We start from the raw sequence: 18,410 nt of genomic DNA on the forward strand, positions 1-18,410 counted from the left end.
ACGACATAGACCAGGAGAAAGAGGTCAGATGGAATCTTGGGTGTGACGGTGGACAGGAAATCCTCAGGCGAGGCACGGCGTACAAAGGCCGACATTGGCCTTGCGATACCCCTTTCAACGTAGTGACTGACTGGCGGAAGATCTCCCTCGAATATGGCTACATATTCTTGGGAATGCCCGAAACCGTTTAAAGCGTATGTGAATGCTACTGGGATTGTTAGAAGCATTGGTGCCTCCACAAGCCCAGCTGTTGGCAGTTTCTCTTTGTTCAACATGTGGGATTACACAATATCCATTGTAGGTGAGTGACCGATATATCCAGTTGCAAAAGGGTTTAGGAGTCCATGGAACTTCACCTCGAGTCTTCGTCGTCAATGAACGAGCTCGCGGCATTATAGGCAAAGAGACAAGGTTCAATTACACAAGGATAAAGTTGGGAACTCGATGATTCCATCAGGCGCAAGTTCCTCTCAATGAGAATCAATATAGCTCATGACCAAATATTGAGAGCGACCAATCAACAGCATCAGTGGTTTAGTGGTAAAATCCTACTTTGCCATAGTAGGGCCCCGTGTTCGATTCACGGCTGATGCAAATATGATCTTCCTTTTTTTGCTCCATCCTGTAATAGTATTCTTGATTGTTATTTAACCCATCACATCTTATGGCATTCACTAAATTGCTAAGTTTACAATATGTGCTCGACCCCTTCTAATCTGTTTGCAATATTGGCGCAGAAAGCTAGAACTACCAACACTTTATTGCTCTAAGCCTACAGGATGCAAGCCACAATACCTGAACTGTTGTAAATGTTGCACTCTGCCCCGACCACAAAAGACATGGGCGAAAATGCGTGGCAATAGACATGGGCTTGAGACGGAATGTGTTGATCAGCTACGGCAGTGCAGTAAGGTAAGGTGCTGGTTTGAATGAGAAGACGTGATGTGATTTCTCAGGCTTCCCAGAGCCTCGACTAGCTAAACGCCCCTGCTTTTAGCTGAGAGCAATTGCGCACATAAAGCAAAGATGTCAAAATAGCCACACCTGAACTACTTTAGAACACACCAGTTGCTTCAGATGTCTGAGAGAGGCAAACAAAAATCTAAATCCGGCCAAAAAGAAAATCGCGTATTTTTCAATACACTTTGCTCGCTTGCATCAGCCGTGAATCGAACACGGGGCCCTACTATGGCAAAGTAGGATTTTACCACTAAACCACTGATGCGATTGTTGAGTTTTGTTAGCCTATTTCCTTACATCAAAGCCATTCTAAGATCTAGGGTCACTAGCTTCTTTCGGAAGCTCCACGAGCTGCGCCATCAATGCTCCACGCTCCACGCCAGCTCAGCGACACCACCTCCGGCCGACGTGGATCTTGCAAGCCGCCGCCGATCCGGCCTCTCTTACAATACGTCGATTTCCGATTGATCAACAGCGACACGCAGAACCCACTGCTTCTTCTTGCTTGCTCTCCACTTGAGCTCAGGACATGCGGATGTGACCAGCTCCGAGGAGACAAGCCGAATGAATGCAACCTCTAAATCCATTCCTGAGCGCCTTCTTCAAGAGCTCCACCCCGACACAGTGTCATCCCATCGCTCACCACATCCTCCTCGTCCCCGCAACCGATGTGCTCCTGTCTAGTCACGACACAGAGAGCGGCGCCCCCGCCGCCGAGGTCGTCGCCTCCGACGACTTCCTGGGAAGCCACGTCCTCCGCATCCCAGGGGCGACGAGACCGGCCGGGCCGGGGGTTAAGGAGTCTGTCCAGAACCTGCGCGATGTGAGGGGCAAGGCCAAGCCGTACAACACTATCAACGGGCGGAGCGTCGTGATCAAGGACAATGTTGTCTATAGTAATAAGGGTAAGCTACGTCTAGTACTTGCGCCACTTCTATTCCCCTATCTATCTCTCTTGCGAACCTGGTCTGACATCATCGCGTCTATGCTACAGGGTTCAAGTCTTTGGCCCAGGCCAACATTGTCAGCGATGCGATATGGTACGCGGATACACTCGAGCCGAAGCCCTGGCTGGTATACTACATCTCGAAGCCTCTGATTGGGACGTGGGAGGAGAGCAAGGTGCCACCGGCGCTTCTCCTGGGCGCCGCGGTGGTCCTCGGGCAGGAGAGAGCGAAGGCGGCCGAGGCCAGTGACGCGGTGGATCTGCCCAAGAAGAAGGATATCAAGAGTTTCCACGAGCTTCTCAACCATTTCCCAGCCATTGCCAGGCAGATGCAGTCCGGGCTAGAAAAGATCTTCCGAGAGTTCAGCCTGGTCTTTGAGAAGCAACTCCCCCCGCCGCCCTCATCAACGTACATACCAGACCCGATCCCGGACGGCCCCATCACAACAGCGACGAGGAAAGCAAGGTCCAATAGCAGCTCATCGGTTAATTTGCGGCCGTCGTCGGACAGCCTCAGCGGGACCTGGGCCAGCGATGAGGACGACGAGAATGTGATGCGGATTGCCTTGGAGACCGCCGTCACCACAGCTATCGACCTCTTTCAAAATGTGGACAAGCAGCAACTGTCACTCCTGGGGGCCACGACGGACCTGACCGGCCCCGTGGTCGAGAAGCTGATCGAGCGCTACGTTGCAGAGAATATTCACCACTTGCTCTTCCCTCGCATCCTCGCCCTCAAGCGACAAGAGGATCTAGAGCTTGAGGCTAAGATCCGCCAGATGGAGTTTATTGACATTTCCCAGCTGGGTATTGCCATTGAGGGCGGTCTGCGAGGCAAGCATGAAGTCACCATCGCGCTTGGGCGCGCTGTCGAGGAGTTCAAAAAGATTCCAAGTGGCTCGAGTCCGCAGGAGATGCTCGATACGCTACTGTCCACAGTCAAATTGGCAACGCAGCTGGCAGAAATGCCGCACCCTTCAACCGATCCGACCTCCGCTTCTACCTCGTCGTCCGAAAAGCCTTTTATGACCGTCAACGCCGACACACTGGTCTCACTACTGCTGTACGTAGTCATACGAGCCCAGACGCGCCACCTGCAAGCCAGATTTATCTACATAAGGCACTTCATCTTTATCGAAGACGTAGACAGCGGCGAGATTGGCTACGCTCTAAGCACCTTTGAGGCGGTGCTCTCCTATCTCATCCAGGATTCTGCCGGGCTCCGCAGAGCGAGCCGACGCAACAAGACACTATGGGAAGCTACCACCAAGGGCGACCTGGCGGAGCTGCGCCGGATCATTGAACCACCCGATCAGGGAGAGGAGGGCGAGAACGATGAGGCACTAGATTTCGCCGACGCCGACTTGTCATCCTCGAGCCGCAGGCTCTCGTCTAGCAGTGGGTGGAGCTTCACTAACGGCTCGTCCCGTCGCTCGTCCAAGAGGTCGTCCATCGATCTCTCCGCGTCGGAGCGGTTCTCCTCCGGCTCGGGCCTAAGCCATGTGTTCCCCTTTCAAGTGGACGAGACTTGCACAGGTGGCAGCTTCCCCGTCATTGTCCCCAAGAGGATCAAGAGAGTGGCCATGGACACGAGAAGCATGTCGAGCGGCTCGGAAATCTCGTTTCGCTCGCGGGCTACGAGCATCGGTACCATTGGCAGTACCTTGGAAGCCGACACGTCTATCGAGCGGCTCTCCCAGACCCAGGACTCCTTTGGCGAATCTATCCTCATGATGGCTATCCAACACGAGCAAACTGAGACTCTGCGATACTTTCTCTCCCTCACTGAATACTACACTCCCGAATTCGTCTTGGACGACATGAATCACGAAGATACGACTCTGTTCAGCGCTGCCGTTCAGCTCGGCAACCGGGACATCATCTCTCTCATCCTCAAGTACCTCGCCGACTCGCCCCACGTCGGCGCCGATAGACTACGAAAATACTTTGCCGTGCAGGACATCTGGGGGCGCAGCGTAGCGCACTATCTTTTCAATGCACCCTTCTTAATGGCGACCTATGGAAGAATGCTGCCCTGGCGGCAAAAAGACAAGAATGGGCAGACGCCCCTATTCGCGCTCTGCCGCTCCTACGACCACGCGACTTACCGCTCGATGGTGGAAGAGGCGCTCGAGGTCGCGCGGGTGACACAAGAAGATGGGCAGCCTCTCCATCTGGATGACCATGTCGATGGCAAGGGCAACACGCTCCTCCACATCGTAACAGATGCTCAGCTGGCGCTGCGGATTTTGCAGACCTGCGACGTCAACGTCAATGCTGCCAACGATAAGAAATTTACACCCCTGATGGTCGCCAGCAAATATGGACGATTGGATATGGTTCGCACACTATTTGGAGATCCGCGTGTGGACGTTGCCGCCAGGGAGCTGCGAGGGCTGACAGCCGTAGAACTGGCCAAGGACGACGACGTGCGTAACAGGATTGACGACTTGACTCTCTTTAGCATGCCGCCCGGGGCGGACTCGCGCACGACTGCCGTTGTCCGGTCCTACTTTGTGGAGGACGCGAGCGTGCGCTTCGTGCTCAAGTCGGGCGCGCCAGTGGACAAGGTCAGCTATGCGGTCACAACGTGCCGCCGGTCGCTCACAGATTTTGAGCACCTCGCCAAGCTGCTCGCCATGGAAAACCCAGCCTCGTGGATACCTAACATCACGGGATTGCGCTCCCCATTCCAGATCCCGTCCAAGCCCAGCCGCGCGACCCTCAAGGACCTGCAGGTGCGGATGGACTGGTTCTTGCGCATACTGCTGAGCCACCCAACCTTTGCGACGCACGAGATGCTCTGGGAATTCTTCCTGGTGCCGGACCTGCAGCTGGACATGATGGAGCAGAGGAGCAAGCTCAAGGCCGAGACGAGGGCCGAGAAGGTCCGGGACGAGTATGAGCCGGTCCATGACGTGCGAGAGGTCGAGCAATTTGTCGACCACGCCCGCGACATGGTTCGTGGGGTCAATTACTTCACCAAGAGCGTGGCGAGGCGGAGCAATGTCATCGCTCTGGTAGGGAATGGTGCGTACAGCCCTGTTGACCCCTTTTGTTCCCTTGTCTACTTGATACTGACCAGTGCAAAACAGATCTCTATGACATCTCGCTCTTGGTTCCTCGGCGGACCGAGCACCTAGGTTTCTTGCCCGAAGCGCACATCGCGGCGCTGGAGGCATACGCGGCCGCGCTGCAGCCGTCTCAGTCAAACCCGTACGCGGCCTTTCACGCCACCGCACTGGCCATGCAATCGACCATCGACGCCATCCTCATCGCCCTCGCGCGCCCGCCGAAGCTGATCAACCAGATCTCGGCGACGCGGAGGCAGGCGGAGCGCGACTTTAGCTCGCTGAACCGGTCCACGCGGTGGCCCCTGGGCCTGCTGGACGACACGCGGCAGCGCATGAACGAGGAGCGGGAGCAGAGGGGGAGGCAGGCGCAGACGCAGGCCGACGACCTCAGCAGGGAGCTGCGCTACTCGCAGCAGACGGTGGCGAGCGAGCTCGCCGGGTGGCAAGAGATGCACGAGAGGCAAGGGCGCAGGGCGGTGCGGGAGCTGGCGAGGGGGGTGCTCGTGCTCGAGCGCATGAGGCTCGAGGGGATGAAGAGGGCGCTGAGGAAAGTCAGGAAGTTGGACGTGGCGAGTGCTAGTGGAGAGACTGGCGGTGATACTGATTAGGCTTTTTCACGGATGTTCGGCTCTTTCTTCCAAGAAGGGTTACAGGAGCTTTTCCTTTTTTTCCCCCCCCCTCGTGTTTCGCTTCTTTTTTAATGACATAGATAATGGTTTGTTTGTGTGGCCGATCTGGAAAGCTCGATACCAAGGCCGGGAGTATACCTCATAGACACTTTGGCTGGAATAGATACACAGCGCGGGCGCAGACAATAGCGCTGCGAGATCAAAGTCCCATCACGAGGCGAGGAGTACTTCTCTGCCAAGTTCTTGCGCTATTTTTCCCGTGGATGTCACCAAGGAAGAAACAAGCACCATCGTCATCGTCATCATCATCATCACCATGATCAGAGCTCGTTCCGTGTAAGCGAGCGAGAGAGGATCACCACTTCCTGCATGCTACTGCAGCCAAGAGGTGAGTCATAATCCCACAGACCAAGAGGGAAGCAGATGAAACATGAAACAACGAAGCTACCGGGGTGAAACATGAAACGAGATATTGGACTATCAGGAAAAAGACTGGAAGGGTGGGAGCTGTCGGGACTCGGAAAGACCACACCGTCTTGAGGAGTGCCCATCGGTATTCCCACGACGATCGAGGGCCAATGAACCGGGCGAAGGACAGGGCCTGGGAGACAAAGCTCATTGGGCGGAGCGCTCGCGCGAGCTTGCATGAATGGCCGGACAGGGATCCGGCGAGCGGCGAATCGGACGCTTCCGCCAACGTCTTTTTGACGGGAAATCCGCCCGCTAAAGAGAACGCCAGCCTTCTTCTCTTTCTCTTTCGCGCCCGCGTTTGAGCCACGCGACGCACTCTCGCGTCGATGGACAACCCAGTCCGGTTGCACGGGCGCCACGAACGGCCCACGAATTGCACGCGAGAACAGAACGGAGATGAAGAATGGCCCCCGTCGGAAACGGGATGCTTAGATAATACAAGCAGCCAAGTCTTTCTCGTTACGGAACACACACGGTGCTTGACGCCCAGCCTCAGCTTGGATGTAAGCGCCCGTCCCTCGCAAATATCGTGTGTAAGCGCCAGCCAACGCGCGGCCACCCGGCGACTTGTCGTCGTCAGTCAGGCCACAGAGACCGACCTTGGCCGACTTTCTCTGCTGAGGCTGTGCAAAACCAGACTGTCAAGCCGCCCGTCTTGGGCGAAATGAAGGTCACCAGGAGCTTTTATGAAGCCGGATTGGGTCGGGCGAGGCAGGCCCTTGGTCCCTGGATTTCATCTCGGGAGCCGCCCAGACACAGAGAGTGCCCAATAGCTGCGTCAAGTAGGGCGACGGAGGTTTATGCCGGAGCAGATCTCGAGGGAGGGTCACACGATGCAAAAGCAAGACGTCCCGTCGTTTAGCATTGGGCCGGCGGGTGAGGCAAAGCAAAGCCACACGACACAGTAGCCGAGCAGGTTGCCTACGATGGATTGATGCTGTGTTAGAGTGAAGAAGCGCAGCAGGAAGCACCACCCACCAGCAGTAGCCCGGGCCGGGGTCTGTTGCGCCCGATCTACGACAGAGGTGGAACACGGAACACAGCGCACTCGGACACACAGACACCCGCACGCAGAGACCATGCTTCCAGAAAAAGAAAAAAGAGACAGCCAGCCCCATCCCATCCCGGCCCTGTCCGTAATCTCGCTCCCGTCAGCCTCTCCGCGCCTAACCAAACGAGCTTGTCGCAACCGCCCTCGGCGCGGCTGTTACGGCTACTTACACCACACAGACATGGCTGTCGCCTGGTTTTCCTTTTTCTCTCCCTGAAGCCTGCCAATTTCAGTAGCCGCTCGCCCCAAGCCATGGCAATTACCGAGACAGCCCTTGAATCTGTCCAGCCAGGTCTCTGGGCCGGCGGGTGTCCCAAAAATAGGACTGGCCGATGAAGCAAAGTACCGAGAGGAGAGGGCGCTCTTGCCGCTCCCAGAAGCGCAGAGACAGACGCTGGCTCGGCGAGACATGGCATGGCATGGCATGGCATGGCATAGCATGTACGGCATGGGAGCCCAAGCCGTGCCCAAAGTGAGGATTGTCGCGGTAGGCGGGGGGAGCACTGTGTGCCAATTGTTCGGGCTGGTGCTGTAGAGGAGGACAGCCGTCGGCCTGTCGCGTCGTCGTCTTGGACGCTGCAACGTGCAACGCGTATGCACGGAGCAGCGGATGCGCAGTCACGTTTGTTGGCTCGTCTCCGGAGTGTGTCTCTGCCATGCCACCCCGCGCTTTTTTCTGCCCTTTGAATCGTGGAACCAGTCGCGCAAGACGCGGGGGGGGGGTCGCCTCGTCAGTTGTTCGTGATGCCGTTGCAGCGCGTTTTGGCGCTCTGCAGTAGCAGCGTTGAGGGTGCCTTAGCGGCATTTCGTGGGTTTCGTGGAGTGCCCACCCGCCCCCGGCTCCAGTGGGGGTTGCGCTGTAATGTCGCATCCCAAAGTGCTGGACCACAGATGCTGCCATGTGTCTAAATATGACTCATAGACGCCAGTGCAGGGCAGGGGTGGCTGCATATGCCTCTGGCCACTCACGGCCTTGGATGCTGCATCGACAACTCAACTCCCAGGAGCTAGGGCCGTTGATGGCTTGCCCATCTTGCTCCTTTCGGGGTGGGAAAGACGCCTGTGGGACCCCAGATCTGCCGGGGACTTTGTCCGACCTGGCTTGCTTCTCTCCCGACCGACGTCGTCGATGTGCAGAGGCACCATCTCTGCCGCCTCGCTCTAGAAGTCTAGACGAGAGCGCGAGAGGGCCACCCTGCAGAAGCTCATCAACCCTCTCAGCGTGGAAGCATACGACCGGGGGTGGTTGGGAGACTTGAGAGGAGAAATACATCCAGATGTACGCCCAGGACCGGTATCTGGTACCTCGTCTCTTTGCTTCCGGGAGACATATCTGGGTACTTGACCGCAACGACCCTGCCCTTTGCTTCTTCGCTGCAAGCGCCGGCTCCCGAGACATTGCCAGTTGAGGTCTTGCGCGCGTATCTCATTCTCGCCGCCTGCACCACGTCCCGGTCTGTCTCTTGTACACCGTGAGTGCGTACCCTTTGCTTTTTTGTCGTCCCCCGGCGCCAACCCCTGGGCCTGGGGCCACACGGCCGGACCTCTGGCAGACGATCAGCCAAGGCTACGGGAGATTGATCTCATTCTGGCCTCTTGACGGGCCTTGGTGCGTATGATGCTTGCCCGACACAAGCTCTACTGTATGCGGGCTCCCTCTTGCTTCCGTGTTTCAGGTGGCCTTTCTCATCCAAGTGGATGCCATCTCTGATGAACTGGGCTGGCCCATCGTGATCATGGGCTCTCTCGCCTTTGTCACTTCCACCCACACACCCCATGTCTGCAAGTGGCATCACCGCCTTCATCATCATATCCCCCATCGGATGGTCCAATGCGGGTCCCCTCCCACTCGACCGGCAGCTGGGGCTGTGATCTTTCCCATCTCTCCCGCGAGGATAAGAAGACCTCATGGCCCTCAACCCTCCATCAGCCTTTCTCCTCCAGTCCTTCTTCTTCATCAGCCCAAGCCTCTTCTTCCTCCTCCTCACTCTCAAACGCCATCTTCCCTCTCTTTCCTTTTCCTTTCTGTTTCATCTTGCTAGACTTGCCCCCGAGGGAAAGAAGAGCTTGGTTCTCACGACCACCCTTCATCACCTATATCACAAAAGCCTGCGTCGTCCTCGGAGCTGGTTCTCCGCCTACCATATAATCTCAACGTTTGTTGTGTGTCCCGGTAGATACACACGCCCTTCCAAGTCGTCACAATGTCCACGTAAGGCAACCCTTTATTGCTCTCTTGTTAGACCAAGCACTAACACTCGTGTCAACAGGCTGGCAGCGGATGTCATGTTCGACTTCAACTTCCCTTCCTGCGAACCGGCCACCCCGCCGAGCTTCACCTTTGACCCTTCTCTCCTCGAGATCCCGTACCACCCGGGACATGCTCGCTCAAGTTCGCATGGCTCTGTCTACTCCTTCGAGTCGTCGCCCTCCGACTCTCTCCAGACCACGAGCACGCGCACCACGACGCCTGCCCGCTCCCCCATCCGCACTCACGGCCCCCTTCTCCTGCCCAAGATCCGCACCCAGGACCAGGCCATCGTCCCTTCGCCACCCAAGCGCCTGCGCACAACCCCGCCGCCCGTCGCCTCCAAGCCAGCTTTCCGTCCCTCCCACCAGCGCAGCATGACCAACCCTGAGATCAGCCGCTCCGCCGCTTTCTCCTTCAGCTCCCAGCTCTCAGACGACTCCAACTCGAGCACGCCCACTCTGCTGTGCTCTCCTGTCAGCTTTGCTCCTCAGCACGACGGCTTCAACGACCACTCCCGTCGTGCGTCGTCATGCAGCCTGGACAACGTCGCCCTGGAAAAGTACGGCTTCCCTACGTACCGAGCCATGCCCGCCTTCGTCTCGGGCCCCGCGGCCACCACCGCCATCCCCACGGCGACCCTCCAAGCCGGCATGTGCCAGCCCGATAACTTCATGTACCAAGCCTACGTGCCGCGCGCCCCGTCTCCCCTGGCGGCCGCCGCTACCATCACGCCCGAGCCGCCGGCAAGCACCACCCTCATGTCGTACCTGACCACCGCCAACCCTGCTCCCTCCCTGGTGCGCTCCATCTCCTTCCCCATGCGCAACCCCAACACCAAGCACTTCTGGTGGGACGTTCGCCAGATCCGCCCGTGGACCTCCTTCACCACCTCGGCCATCCTCTCCCTGCCCGGCGCTGCCGGCCTCCTCTCGTGCCCCGTCCCGGAGCCGCTGCTGCCCAACTTTGCCACCGGCCAGCGCCACCCGGAGACCGAGGCCGCCCTGCACTCCATCTACGCCAACTTCTACGTGCCCAAGCTCAACGCCGCCCTGGCCCTGTCGTCCACGCGGCCCCTGCAGCTCTCCGTGCCCTCCAAGAACCCCAACTCTGCGTCCGCCGCCGGTGCCGGTGCCGCAGGCGCCGCGGACAACGTGTTCGTCGCCAACCTCTCGGGCGAGTCCTCGTTCGCGGCGGCCATCTTTGGCGGCAAGCCGACGGCGCGCGTCGTGGGGCTGGTCAAGAGCTTCGACCGCTTCAACACGGGCATGCGCGTCGAGGGCAACGTCAAGCGCGTCGAGTACCTGCGCGGCCTGGCGCACCTGCACCACGCCATGCGCGAGCACGGCTGCCGGTACGGCTTCATCCTGACCGAGATCGAGCTCGTCTTTGTGCGCAACGGCGACGAGTCGACGCCGCACTTTGGCTTCCTCGAGGTCGGCAGCGTGCAGCTCGCCGCCGCCGCCGCCGCCCCCGAGGATCACGATGGGCAGGAGCAGCAGCACCAGCAGCAGGAGGAGGCGGGCGACCAGCCGATGACGGCGTGCCTGGCCCTCTGGGCGCTGTGCATGCTCGCCGGCGACGAGCCGCTGCGGGGCCACGCGCACTGGCGCGCCGAGATCGGGGCGCCGGCCGAGGGCACGCGGCGCAAGGCGCTGCCGCGCGACGGCTGGATGCCGCAGCCCCAGCTCGCCGAGAAGAGGGAGGCCAAGCGCTCGCGGGGCTGGGTCTGGCCCGAGGACCCCGTCGGCCGCAAGGAGCTCGGCAAGAGGGGCGTCAAGTACGGCGGCTGCTGAAAAGAAGATTGATGATGATGGGTATGGGTTTCACGAAAGGAGGGGGGAGGGAAAAAGGGAACATGGCTTTTGATGACATTGTGTTTTCACGACGGGCGTTTTTCCGCGGGGGTGTCAACGTTTGCTGGATTGAGACTTGGTCTTTGGGGCTGGTTCCCCAAGGGTTGGGGGAGTTGACTGCCTTTGCTCGTTCGTGTCTTGGGGGTTCTTTAATAGTGCTCGAAAGGGGATGGATGGATGGGTGGTGTTTATTCTTATTAATCTTTTAGTCTGGTTGAGTGAGTGGCTTCTTTGATGAGGATCCACGAAGGTTTGAAGGATTGGGACCCGAGGCAAAAGGGGGGGGATGGCATGAGGCTTACTGAACTCTTATACGAGGCGCAAATCTAATATGATTATACGTTCAAAACGATGTTTATTACCTGCTCGTGAGATTCCAGCTGGCAACGAACCATAGCTGTATGGGTTTGATATGTTTGGGCTCCAGATCTTATACCAGCAGATTCCATCCCTTTATCACCAGCCTGGAAATAGCCCTCACGACCCTTGAAGCCTTATGGCACTACCGTGCATCCCGATGGTCTGGATGCCGATGATAAGTGTGCCTTCATTTCATACCTCCCTGTTCCAGAACGTCCATTACTGCAAAAAGTAGGTCTCATTGAGTAGTGTCTCAAATAAAGGCAGAAAACGAGAAGAAGTACGAAAAGGTAAGTAGCAAAAATTCCTGTACAGACCTGAAATTGATGCTAGAGTTGAACTGGAAGGGAGCAAAAAAATATGCATCAGCCGTGAATCGAACACGGGGCCCTACTATGGCAAAGTAGGATTTTACCACTAAACCACTGATGCGATATTTGCTCTTCCAGTTATTATGATATATACTATCATATTTTATCGTCCTGGGTTATCATCGTATTATTCCTCATTGTGTAAATGTGACAGAACTCTGCCTGATACCAGGAAGCTGGTGTTGTTTCATTATTTCCGCGGTAATCACGGATTCAGCGCAGGACGAATGAAGTTTCTCAAGAGCAAGTTCGTTTGTCGATGTCACTGCGAGGCCCTCTAGGTTATCAGAGTATGGTTCACATAGGCGCAGTCGCGTTGGCACCGAAGGTAGGGATCAAGCAGCTCATCTCCTCCTTGATCTGGTCTGGTGTCCTACTGCACTTTGAAGAGGCCCGAAGTATGAGCCCAACTGGAAGGCAACGATGAAGTGCATTTTCCCGGATTAAGCCCGGTCCATGGTATTCGATTCCCTAACAATCAATTCTCCGCAAAGCAGGAATAAAGAGTGCCTGCACCCCCCAAAACGAGTCTGTGGTATCAAGAGTATGACCGTTGCGCCGTAGTATGTAAGCAATTTCCGTAACTCCATTTCCATGCCCCGATCCCAGTCCACAGCACTCATGCACGCGAGCCCGACGGTGCCCGCTCCGACGGTGGGAGCGGCCTGCCTGCTGTGTCTCGAACGGCGGCCTTGCCCTTGCCCTTGCCGCTTCCGCCTCGGCGGCGCTCCTCCTCGCTGTCCCAGCCGCCGGTGGATCCATGGTCGTCGTGGAGCAGATGGGGCTGCTCCGACGAGTGGCGCAGCATCCTGGACTGCTCGTCCGCATGGTCGTCCTCGTCCAGCAGCTCCCCCTCGGCATTGTCGTAATCTGGCGGCTCGATCCAGTCGCGCGGGACAACGCACGGCAGGGCGACGCCGATGCTGGCGGCCCGGTTGAGCCAGTGCGGTCCGGACTCGCCGGTGAGCTTCTGGCACAGGTACGCGGTGAAGTGGTTGCAGTTCTTGGTGAGGAGGTTGTACGCCGTGCCCTGGAACTCTTCCGAGGCGGTGCGGATGATGGCGTCGATCTCGTTCTGCGGCGCGACCGTGAAGCCGTGCATGATCTCGCATCGAAACGTGCCTCCGGGAGGCTCGGTCTTTGGTTTCGTCCAGTACACTCCCGTCACTCCCGGCCTGTCGTGTCCGCCGTAGGCGTACTCTCTGCCATTGATGACGACGCCCGAGTGAAGAAGAGATGTGCCGAGCGTCCAGAGCACCGAGGACAATCTACCAGGCTGACCGGGGTCGTCAGTATTCCGAGCCACCATGGAGTCAATCCTGCACAGCAACGATGTGATGGCTTACCGGGAGGAGATCGTACACATTGATAACGACCTCGGTTTTCTGGAGTGATAACGTCGATCGGTGCGTGCGAGTCGACTTGGACCTCTTGGGAGCCATTGCCACAGAAACTAGGGACTTTGTCGAAGCAAGTCTTTCTGTGTGATATGGTTGGAGAGAGATGAAAGGCGCCAATTGATGTAGGTAGCGACGAGGACGAGTTCAGCCTGCGCGGCTGGTGGATATCTGGGCCTGTCTGTGACGTGCGGAGCTCTGGTGGCTGTGCATCAGATTGCCCCCAAAACGATTCGCTTGTGGGAGAAGGATTGGTGAGCCGGATCCCAGATCGCTCAGAGTAGTAGAGGAAATATCTGGCCTTCTGCGCGACAACTGTTTGCTCCTCGAGACCCCGAATTCGTCGCCGCTGTCGGTGGTTATGACAGAGGTGGAAGGGCGCTGAGCGAGGAAATGCGGGGAGGATATGGAGCTGATTCTACCAGTGGCGGACTAGCTCAATTTCAATGTACTTGTAGGTGCCCGGTCGCTCAGCTTACAACCCAAGTTCGCCCAAGTTACAGGGCTGGCTTGAAACTCGCCAGCGGGCTTCAGCTACGGAGTACGGAGGTTGCAAGCACTCGACACAAGTTTCGGTCCCTTGCCCGGTCTCGGTTGTCATTAACGAGGTCCCTGGACTGACATTCTTGAGGACTACCTCAACCCAGTGGAAATCCAGTGGGCGAGCCCTTGGAGATGCTAACTATAGGTACCTTATTTGGGCCAAACCCGAGCAAGGCCGCAAGCTCAAAAGATGGAAGCGAGTCTCTCACATGTCTCCACTATTAATCTGTGGATTGCCCAAGCCAAGTCGCATGCAAGCCCCACTAAAAGGAACCTTCCATCCCACCACCTGGCAGAAGCTTTGCGAGGGGAAATTTTGACAAAATTTTGAATTCACGAGCACCTGCACCCAACTCGACGCATTTCCTTGACCAAGAGCAAATCCACGACAGCACCGCATTGCACTTGGCACAAGTTCATTCCTTTGGCGTCCTGACTGCTCTGCTGGGCTTTGAACCCCCCTTTTAGGCGGTCAGCAGCCGCCTCTACCTTCAAAACGACGTCCCTTTTCAGGCCCAGCCCTCCTTTCACTTCGATCCCCCGCCTAGTACGGCCAGCTGCAGCCGGGTCTGCTTTTTCTCCTCAGCTCTCATTGAGCTATCTTGTCCTCTATCTCCCCAATCGCCGCTCCTACAGTAGTAAAAACAAGAAGAAGAAAATGCCTCCCAAGAAGCAGGTTCAAGAAGAGAAGATCCTGCTGGGTCGTCCCGGCAACAACTTGAAGAGTGGTATTGTGGGTGCCCCCCGAATGACCAGGATCTTTCCTGACCGCCTATTTTATTTTTACTCTTGGCTACTTTTTTTTCTGGCGCTTCTTTTTCTTCTTCTTCAGATGCTAATCCTAGACCTTAGGTCGGTCTTGCCAACGTCGGCAAGTCAACTCTGTTCCAGGCCATCACCAAGTGCAACCTTGGCAACCCGGCCAACTTCCCCTATGCTACCATCGACCCTGAGGAGGCTCGCGTCATCGTACCAGATGAGCGATTTGACTGGCTGTGCGAGAAGTACCAGCCCAAGTCGAGGGTCCCGGCCAACTTGACCGTCTATGATATCGCCGGTCTGACCCGTGGTGCCTCGACTGGTGCTGGTCTCGGCAATGCCTTCCTTTCACATATTCGCGCCGTCGATGCCATCTTCCAAGTGGTGAGATGCTTCGATGATGCTGAGATTATTCACGTCGAGGGTGATGTCAACCCTACTCGTGATCTCGACATTATCAGCGAGGAGCTGAGGCTCAAGGATATCGAGTTTATCGAGAAGGCTCTCGAGAACCAAAAGAAGAAGACGCGCCAGGGCGGTCAGAGTCTGGAGCAGAAGAAGGCCAGAGAAGAGGAGGCCTGCATCGAGAGGATCCTTCAGTGGGTGAAGGACGGCAAGGATGTCCGAAAGGGCAACTGGACGCCCAAGGAGGTAAGCTTGCACAATGTCCTTTTCTTTTCTTTTCTGCTTTGCCTGCAGCACGAGCCTTCATGGCTTTCGATGATGACAAAGGGCCAAAGGCCTGATCTAATCCCAGCTCGTCGAATGCCTCACCAAAAACAACGCAAGAGTGCATCCTGAGATAAAATCCCATTCTGATTGCTGTCCATTTCCGTCGTCTTGTACTTCTCAGCTACAGCTGTTGTTGAACACGAGACTAACACACACATCCTAGGTCGAGATCATCAACCCTCTATTCCTCCTGACAGCCAAGCCGGTCGTCTACCTGGTTAACCTGTCAGAGCGGGATTACACGCGCAAGAAGAACAAGCATCTTCCCAAGATTGCTGAGTGGATCAAGGAGCACGCGCAGGGCGACCCGATCCTGCCCATCTCGGTCTCGTTCGAGGAGCGGCTGACGCGCTTCGAGACCGAGGCCGAGGCCCAGGAGGAGTGCAAGAAGCTGGGTATCGAGTCCGCCCTGCCCAAGATCATCCTGTCCATGCGCAAGGTCCTCAACCTTGGCAGCTTCTTCACGTCGGGCACGGACGAGGTCAGGCAATGGACGATCCGCAACGGGACCAAGGCGCCTCAAGCGGCGGGCGTCATCCACACCGACTTCGAAAAGACCTTTATCCAGGCCATTGTGTACAACTTCAGTGTCCTCAAGGAGCTTGGCGATGAAGCCGAGGTCAAGGCCAAGGGCAAGATGATGACCAAGGGCAAGGACTACGTGGTAGAGGACGGCGACATATTGCTCATCAAGGCCGGTGCGGCAAAGAGCTAAGTGGTGACAGCAACTGTCGACTGGGACCTCTGCACGAAGGGACAGGACTGCATTAGTTGATCAGTATGGATGGGCAAGACCCTCTTCAACGGCAGCAATTGCAGCTGCCGTGAATGATCAGCTAGTTCTAGATATGGAAAAAGCTCTTTAGCACCGTGAATACCAATAATGAATGACGATGAAGTAGGAAATAAAGCGCGTTTGGCTTCTGTTGTCCGTGATCATTCTGTGAGATGGACTAAAGAGCGTAGACTGGCGGCTGACTAAGACTGAATGCACTAGCCACCACAGCCACAGAGGCACTACCCCGCGGCCTCGAGGCGTTTGCTGCATCGGGCGGGCACACTTTCTCGCTGGCGGCGCAGTGATTGGCCAGACATTTTCGATTTCGTAGGTGTGATTTCAGCAATCAGGTCTTTTCCAGTCATCGCACCCAACACCAAATTTCCGCAAAGCAAGGAAGCCAGACGAGCAGCAGTGTTGCACCAAACCAGTTACCAACGACGAAGAAAAAACAAGGAAGAAAAGCATAAGGCCTGCACGACGGTTCGCTGCGCAAAGCGAATATGGAAGCTGAAGTGAGTTTTCCGATCGAGCCCCTCCAGCCAATTTTCCCTCCATAAGAATTTGCCCAAACCCACGCGACCCTGGCTCCTTGAGTCCCATCACCCGTATCCGGTGCCCACATGAGTCATCAGACAAGGCGACGACTTGGCCACATCCTCAAAAAGAGAAAGAAAGTATCAAATTACTGACTATATTCCACCATAAAGAAGCCCCAACTTACGCAGAGGAAATCTGTCGCCTTCACCGAAGAGAAGCTCGTAGTTGACGCCGACGGAAGTGTCACAATGATCGCCACCCCAGACGACGACACCAAGGGCACCGCGCAGTCCCACACGCCCCGTACGCCGCCTCTCTCTGCTGCTCTTGAGGCCTTTGCTGATACCCCTCAAGCTGCCGAAAACGCCGGGGACGCCGCCGCCGGCGATGATGCCGACCTCGATCTCGCCCTGCTGAAAAAGAAGAAGAAGAAGGCCAAGAAGGCGGAGGAGGCCGCTGCCGATGAGGATGAGGACGCCGCCCCGGCCGGCGAGGAGGGCGACCTCGACCTGGCCCTGCTGAAGAAGAAGAAGAAGAAGCCCAAGGCTGGCTCCAAGAACGAGTTTGCCGAGAAGCTCGAGGCCCTCAACCTCGACGACGCCGAGGCCGAGGACGCCGGTGCCGAGGACGAGGGCGACATGGAGAAGGGCACCGGCTGCTGGCAGCACGACGAGACCAAGACCATCCGTTTCGACCCCCTGCTCTCCCGCTTCTTCGCCCTGCTGGCGCAGAAGAACCCCGACCACGCCCTGAGCGGCTCCCGCTCCTACAAGATCCCGCCGCCCCAGTGCATGCGCGAAGGCAACAAGAAGACCATCTTTGCCAACATTGCCGAGATCTGCAAGCGCATGAAGCGTACCGACGAGCACGTCACGGCCTACCTGTTTGCCGAGTTGGGTACGACCGGCAGTGTCGACGGAAGCAGGCGGTTGGTCATCAAGGGTCGTTTCCAGCAGAAGCAGATCGAGAACGTGCTGCGGAAATACATCATCGGTATGTTTGGCGATGCCCCCACTCCTCGACCCGTCCGTGGTCTGTTACTGCACCGAACGTCATTGCTAACAAGCCCGTCTAGAATACGTCACTTGCCGCACATGTCGCTCTCCCGACACGGACTTGGTCCGTGGTGAGAACCGTCTGTACTTCGTCACCTGCAACGTAAGCCTGACCAGTCCTTTCCCTTTCCTTTTCTCCATTCCTGGCACATCACTGACATGGCTCAAAACAGTCTTGCGGTTCTCGTCGGTCAGTCCAGGCCATCAAGACCGGTTTCTCTGCCCAGGTCGGCAAGAGGAAGAAGATGCAGTAGATGCTTGCTGCTCTGGCTACATCATGGTGGGCGTTGGTGTCGGGGTTTTGGTTTTCACACATCTGGTCCGGGCTATCCCCTTTTGTTCTCGCATAGCCATGCATGAGCTGGCGGCGAAGGGGTTGTCGACGAGAGCCAGCTATTGGCTTTTCTTCGCGGCCCGAAATCACCTCGTCAATGTGATATGATGACGAATACGCAAAGTTTCTCTTTGGCAGCCTGGGGCATCATCTCATAGCATCTGGAGGGCACGGCGTCACACCCACCCGAGGCGCACGGGACACAAAAGAATGAAGGGCCTTTCCAGGCAAAGGCAAAGTCGGAAATCAAGTCAGCTTATTAGTGTGAAAAATGGGAACTTGGACTTGTAATGATGAACATGCCTA

The 18,410-nt window shown here is 56.8% G+C and overlaps 5 protein-coding genes across 5 annotated transcripts; 4 read left to right on the forward strand and 1 right to left on the reverse strand.

Moving 5' to 3' along the window:
- Positions 1-1,528: 1,528 nt before the first annotated feature.
- On the forward strand, positions 1,529-5,588 carry E0L32_003855 (uncharacterized protein; the record flags this gene model as incomplete). Its single annotated transcript, XM_031138200.1, has 3 exons — positions 1,529-1,865; positions 1,955-4,936; positions 5,002-5,588. The coding sequence occupies 3 exons, from the start codon at positions 1,529-1,531 to the stop codon at positions 5,586-5,588; spliced, it is 3,906 nt and encodes a 1,301-aa protein (XP_030998272.1).
- Positions 5,589-9,335: 3,747 nt separating this feature from the next.
- E0L32_003856 (uncharacterized protein) lies at positions 9,336-11,175 on the forward strand (the record flags this gene model as incomplete). Its single annotated transcript, XM_031138201.1, has 2 exons — positions 9,336-9,343; positions 9,402-11,175. The coding sequence occupies 2 exons, from the start codon at positions 9,336-9,338 to the stop codon at positions 11,173-11,175; spliced, it is 1,782 nt and encodes a 593-aa protein (XP_030998273.1).
- A 1,410-nt stretch (positions 11,176-12,585) lies between these two features.
- E0L32_003857 (uncharacterized protein) lies at positions 12,586-13,408 on the reverse strand (the record flags this gene model as incomplete). Its single annotated transcript, XM_031138202.1, has 2 exons — positions 12,586-13,242; positions 13,313-13,408. The coding sequence occupies 2 exons, from the start codon at positions 13,406-13,408 to the stop codon at positions 12,586-12,588; spliced, it is 753 nt and encodes a 250-aa protein (XP_030998274.1).
- A 1,156-nt stretch (positions 13,409-14,564) lies between these two features.
- Positions 14,565-16,112, forward strand: E0L32_003858 (uncharacterized protein; the record flags this gene model as incomplete). Its single annotated transcript, XM_031138203.1, has 3 exons — positions 14,565-14,639; positions 14,759-15,316; positions 15,561-16,112. The coding sequence occupies 3 exons, from the start codon at positions 14,565-14,567 to the stop codon at positions 16,110-16,112; spliced, it is 1,185 nt and encodes a 394-aa protein (XP_030998275.1).
- Positions 16,113-16,963: 851 nt separating this feature from the next.
- E0L32_003859 (uncharacterized protein) lies at positions 16,964-18,024 on the forward strand (the record flags this gene model as incomplete). The annotated part of the gene is made up of 3 exons (XM_031138205.1): positions 16,964-17,708; positions 17,791-17,873; positions 17,944-18,024. The coding sequence occupies 3 exons, from the start codon at positions 16,964-16,966 to the stop codon at positions 18,022-18,024; spliced, it is 909 nt and encodes a 302-aa protein (XP_030998276.1).
- Between the last annotated feature and the right edge of the window lie 386 nt (positions 18,025-18,410).

The sequence above is a fragment of the Thyridium curvatum genome (assembly GCF_004353045.1).
Source record: "Thyridium curvatum strain D216 chromosome Unknown NODE_17_length_530222_cov_84.051745, whole genome shotgun sequence".
Lineage (NCBI taxonomy): Eukaryota > Fungi > Ascomycota > Sordariomycetes > Thyridiales > Thyridiaceae > Thyridium > Thyridium curvatum.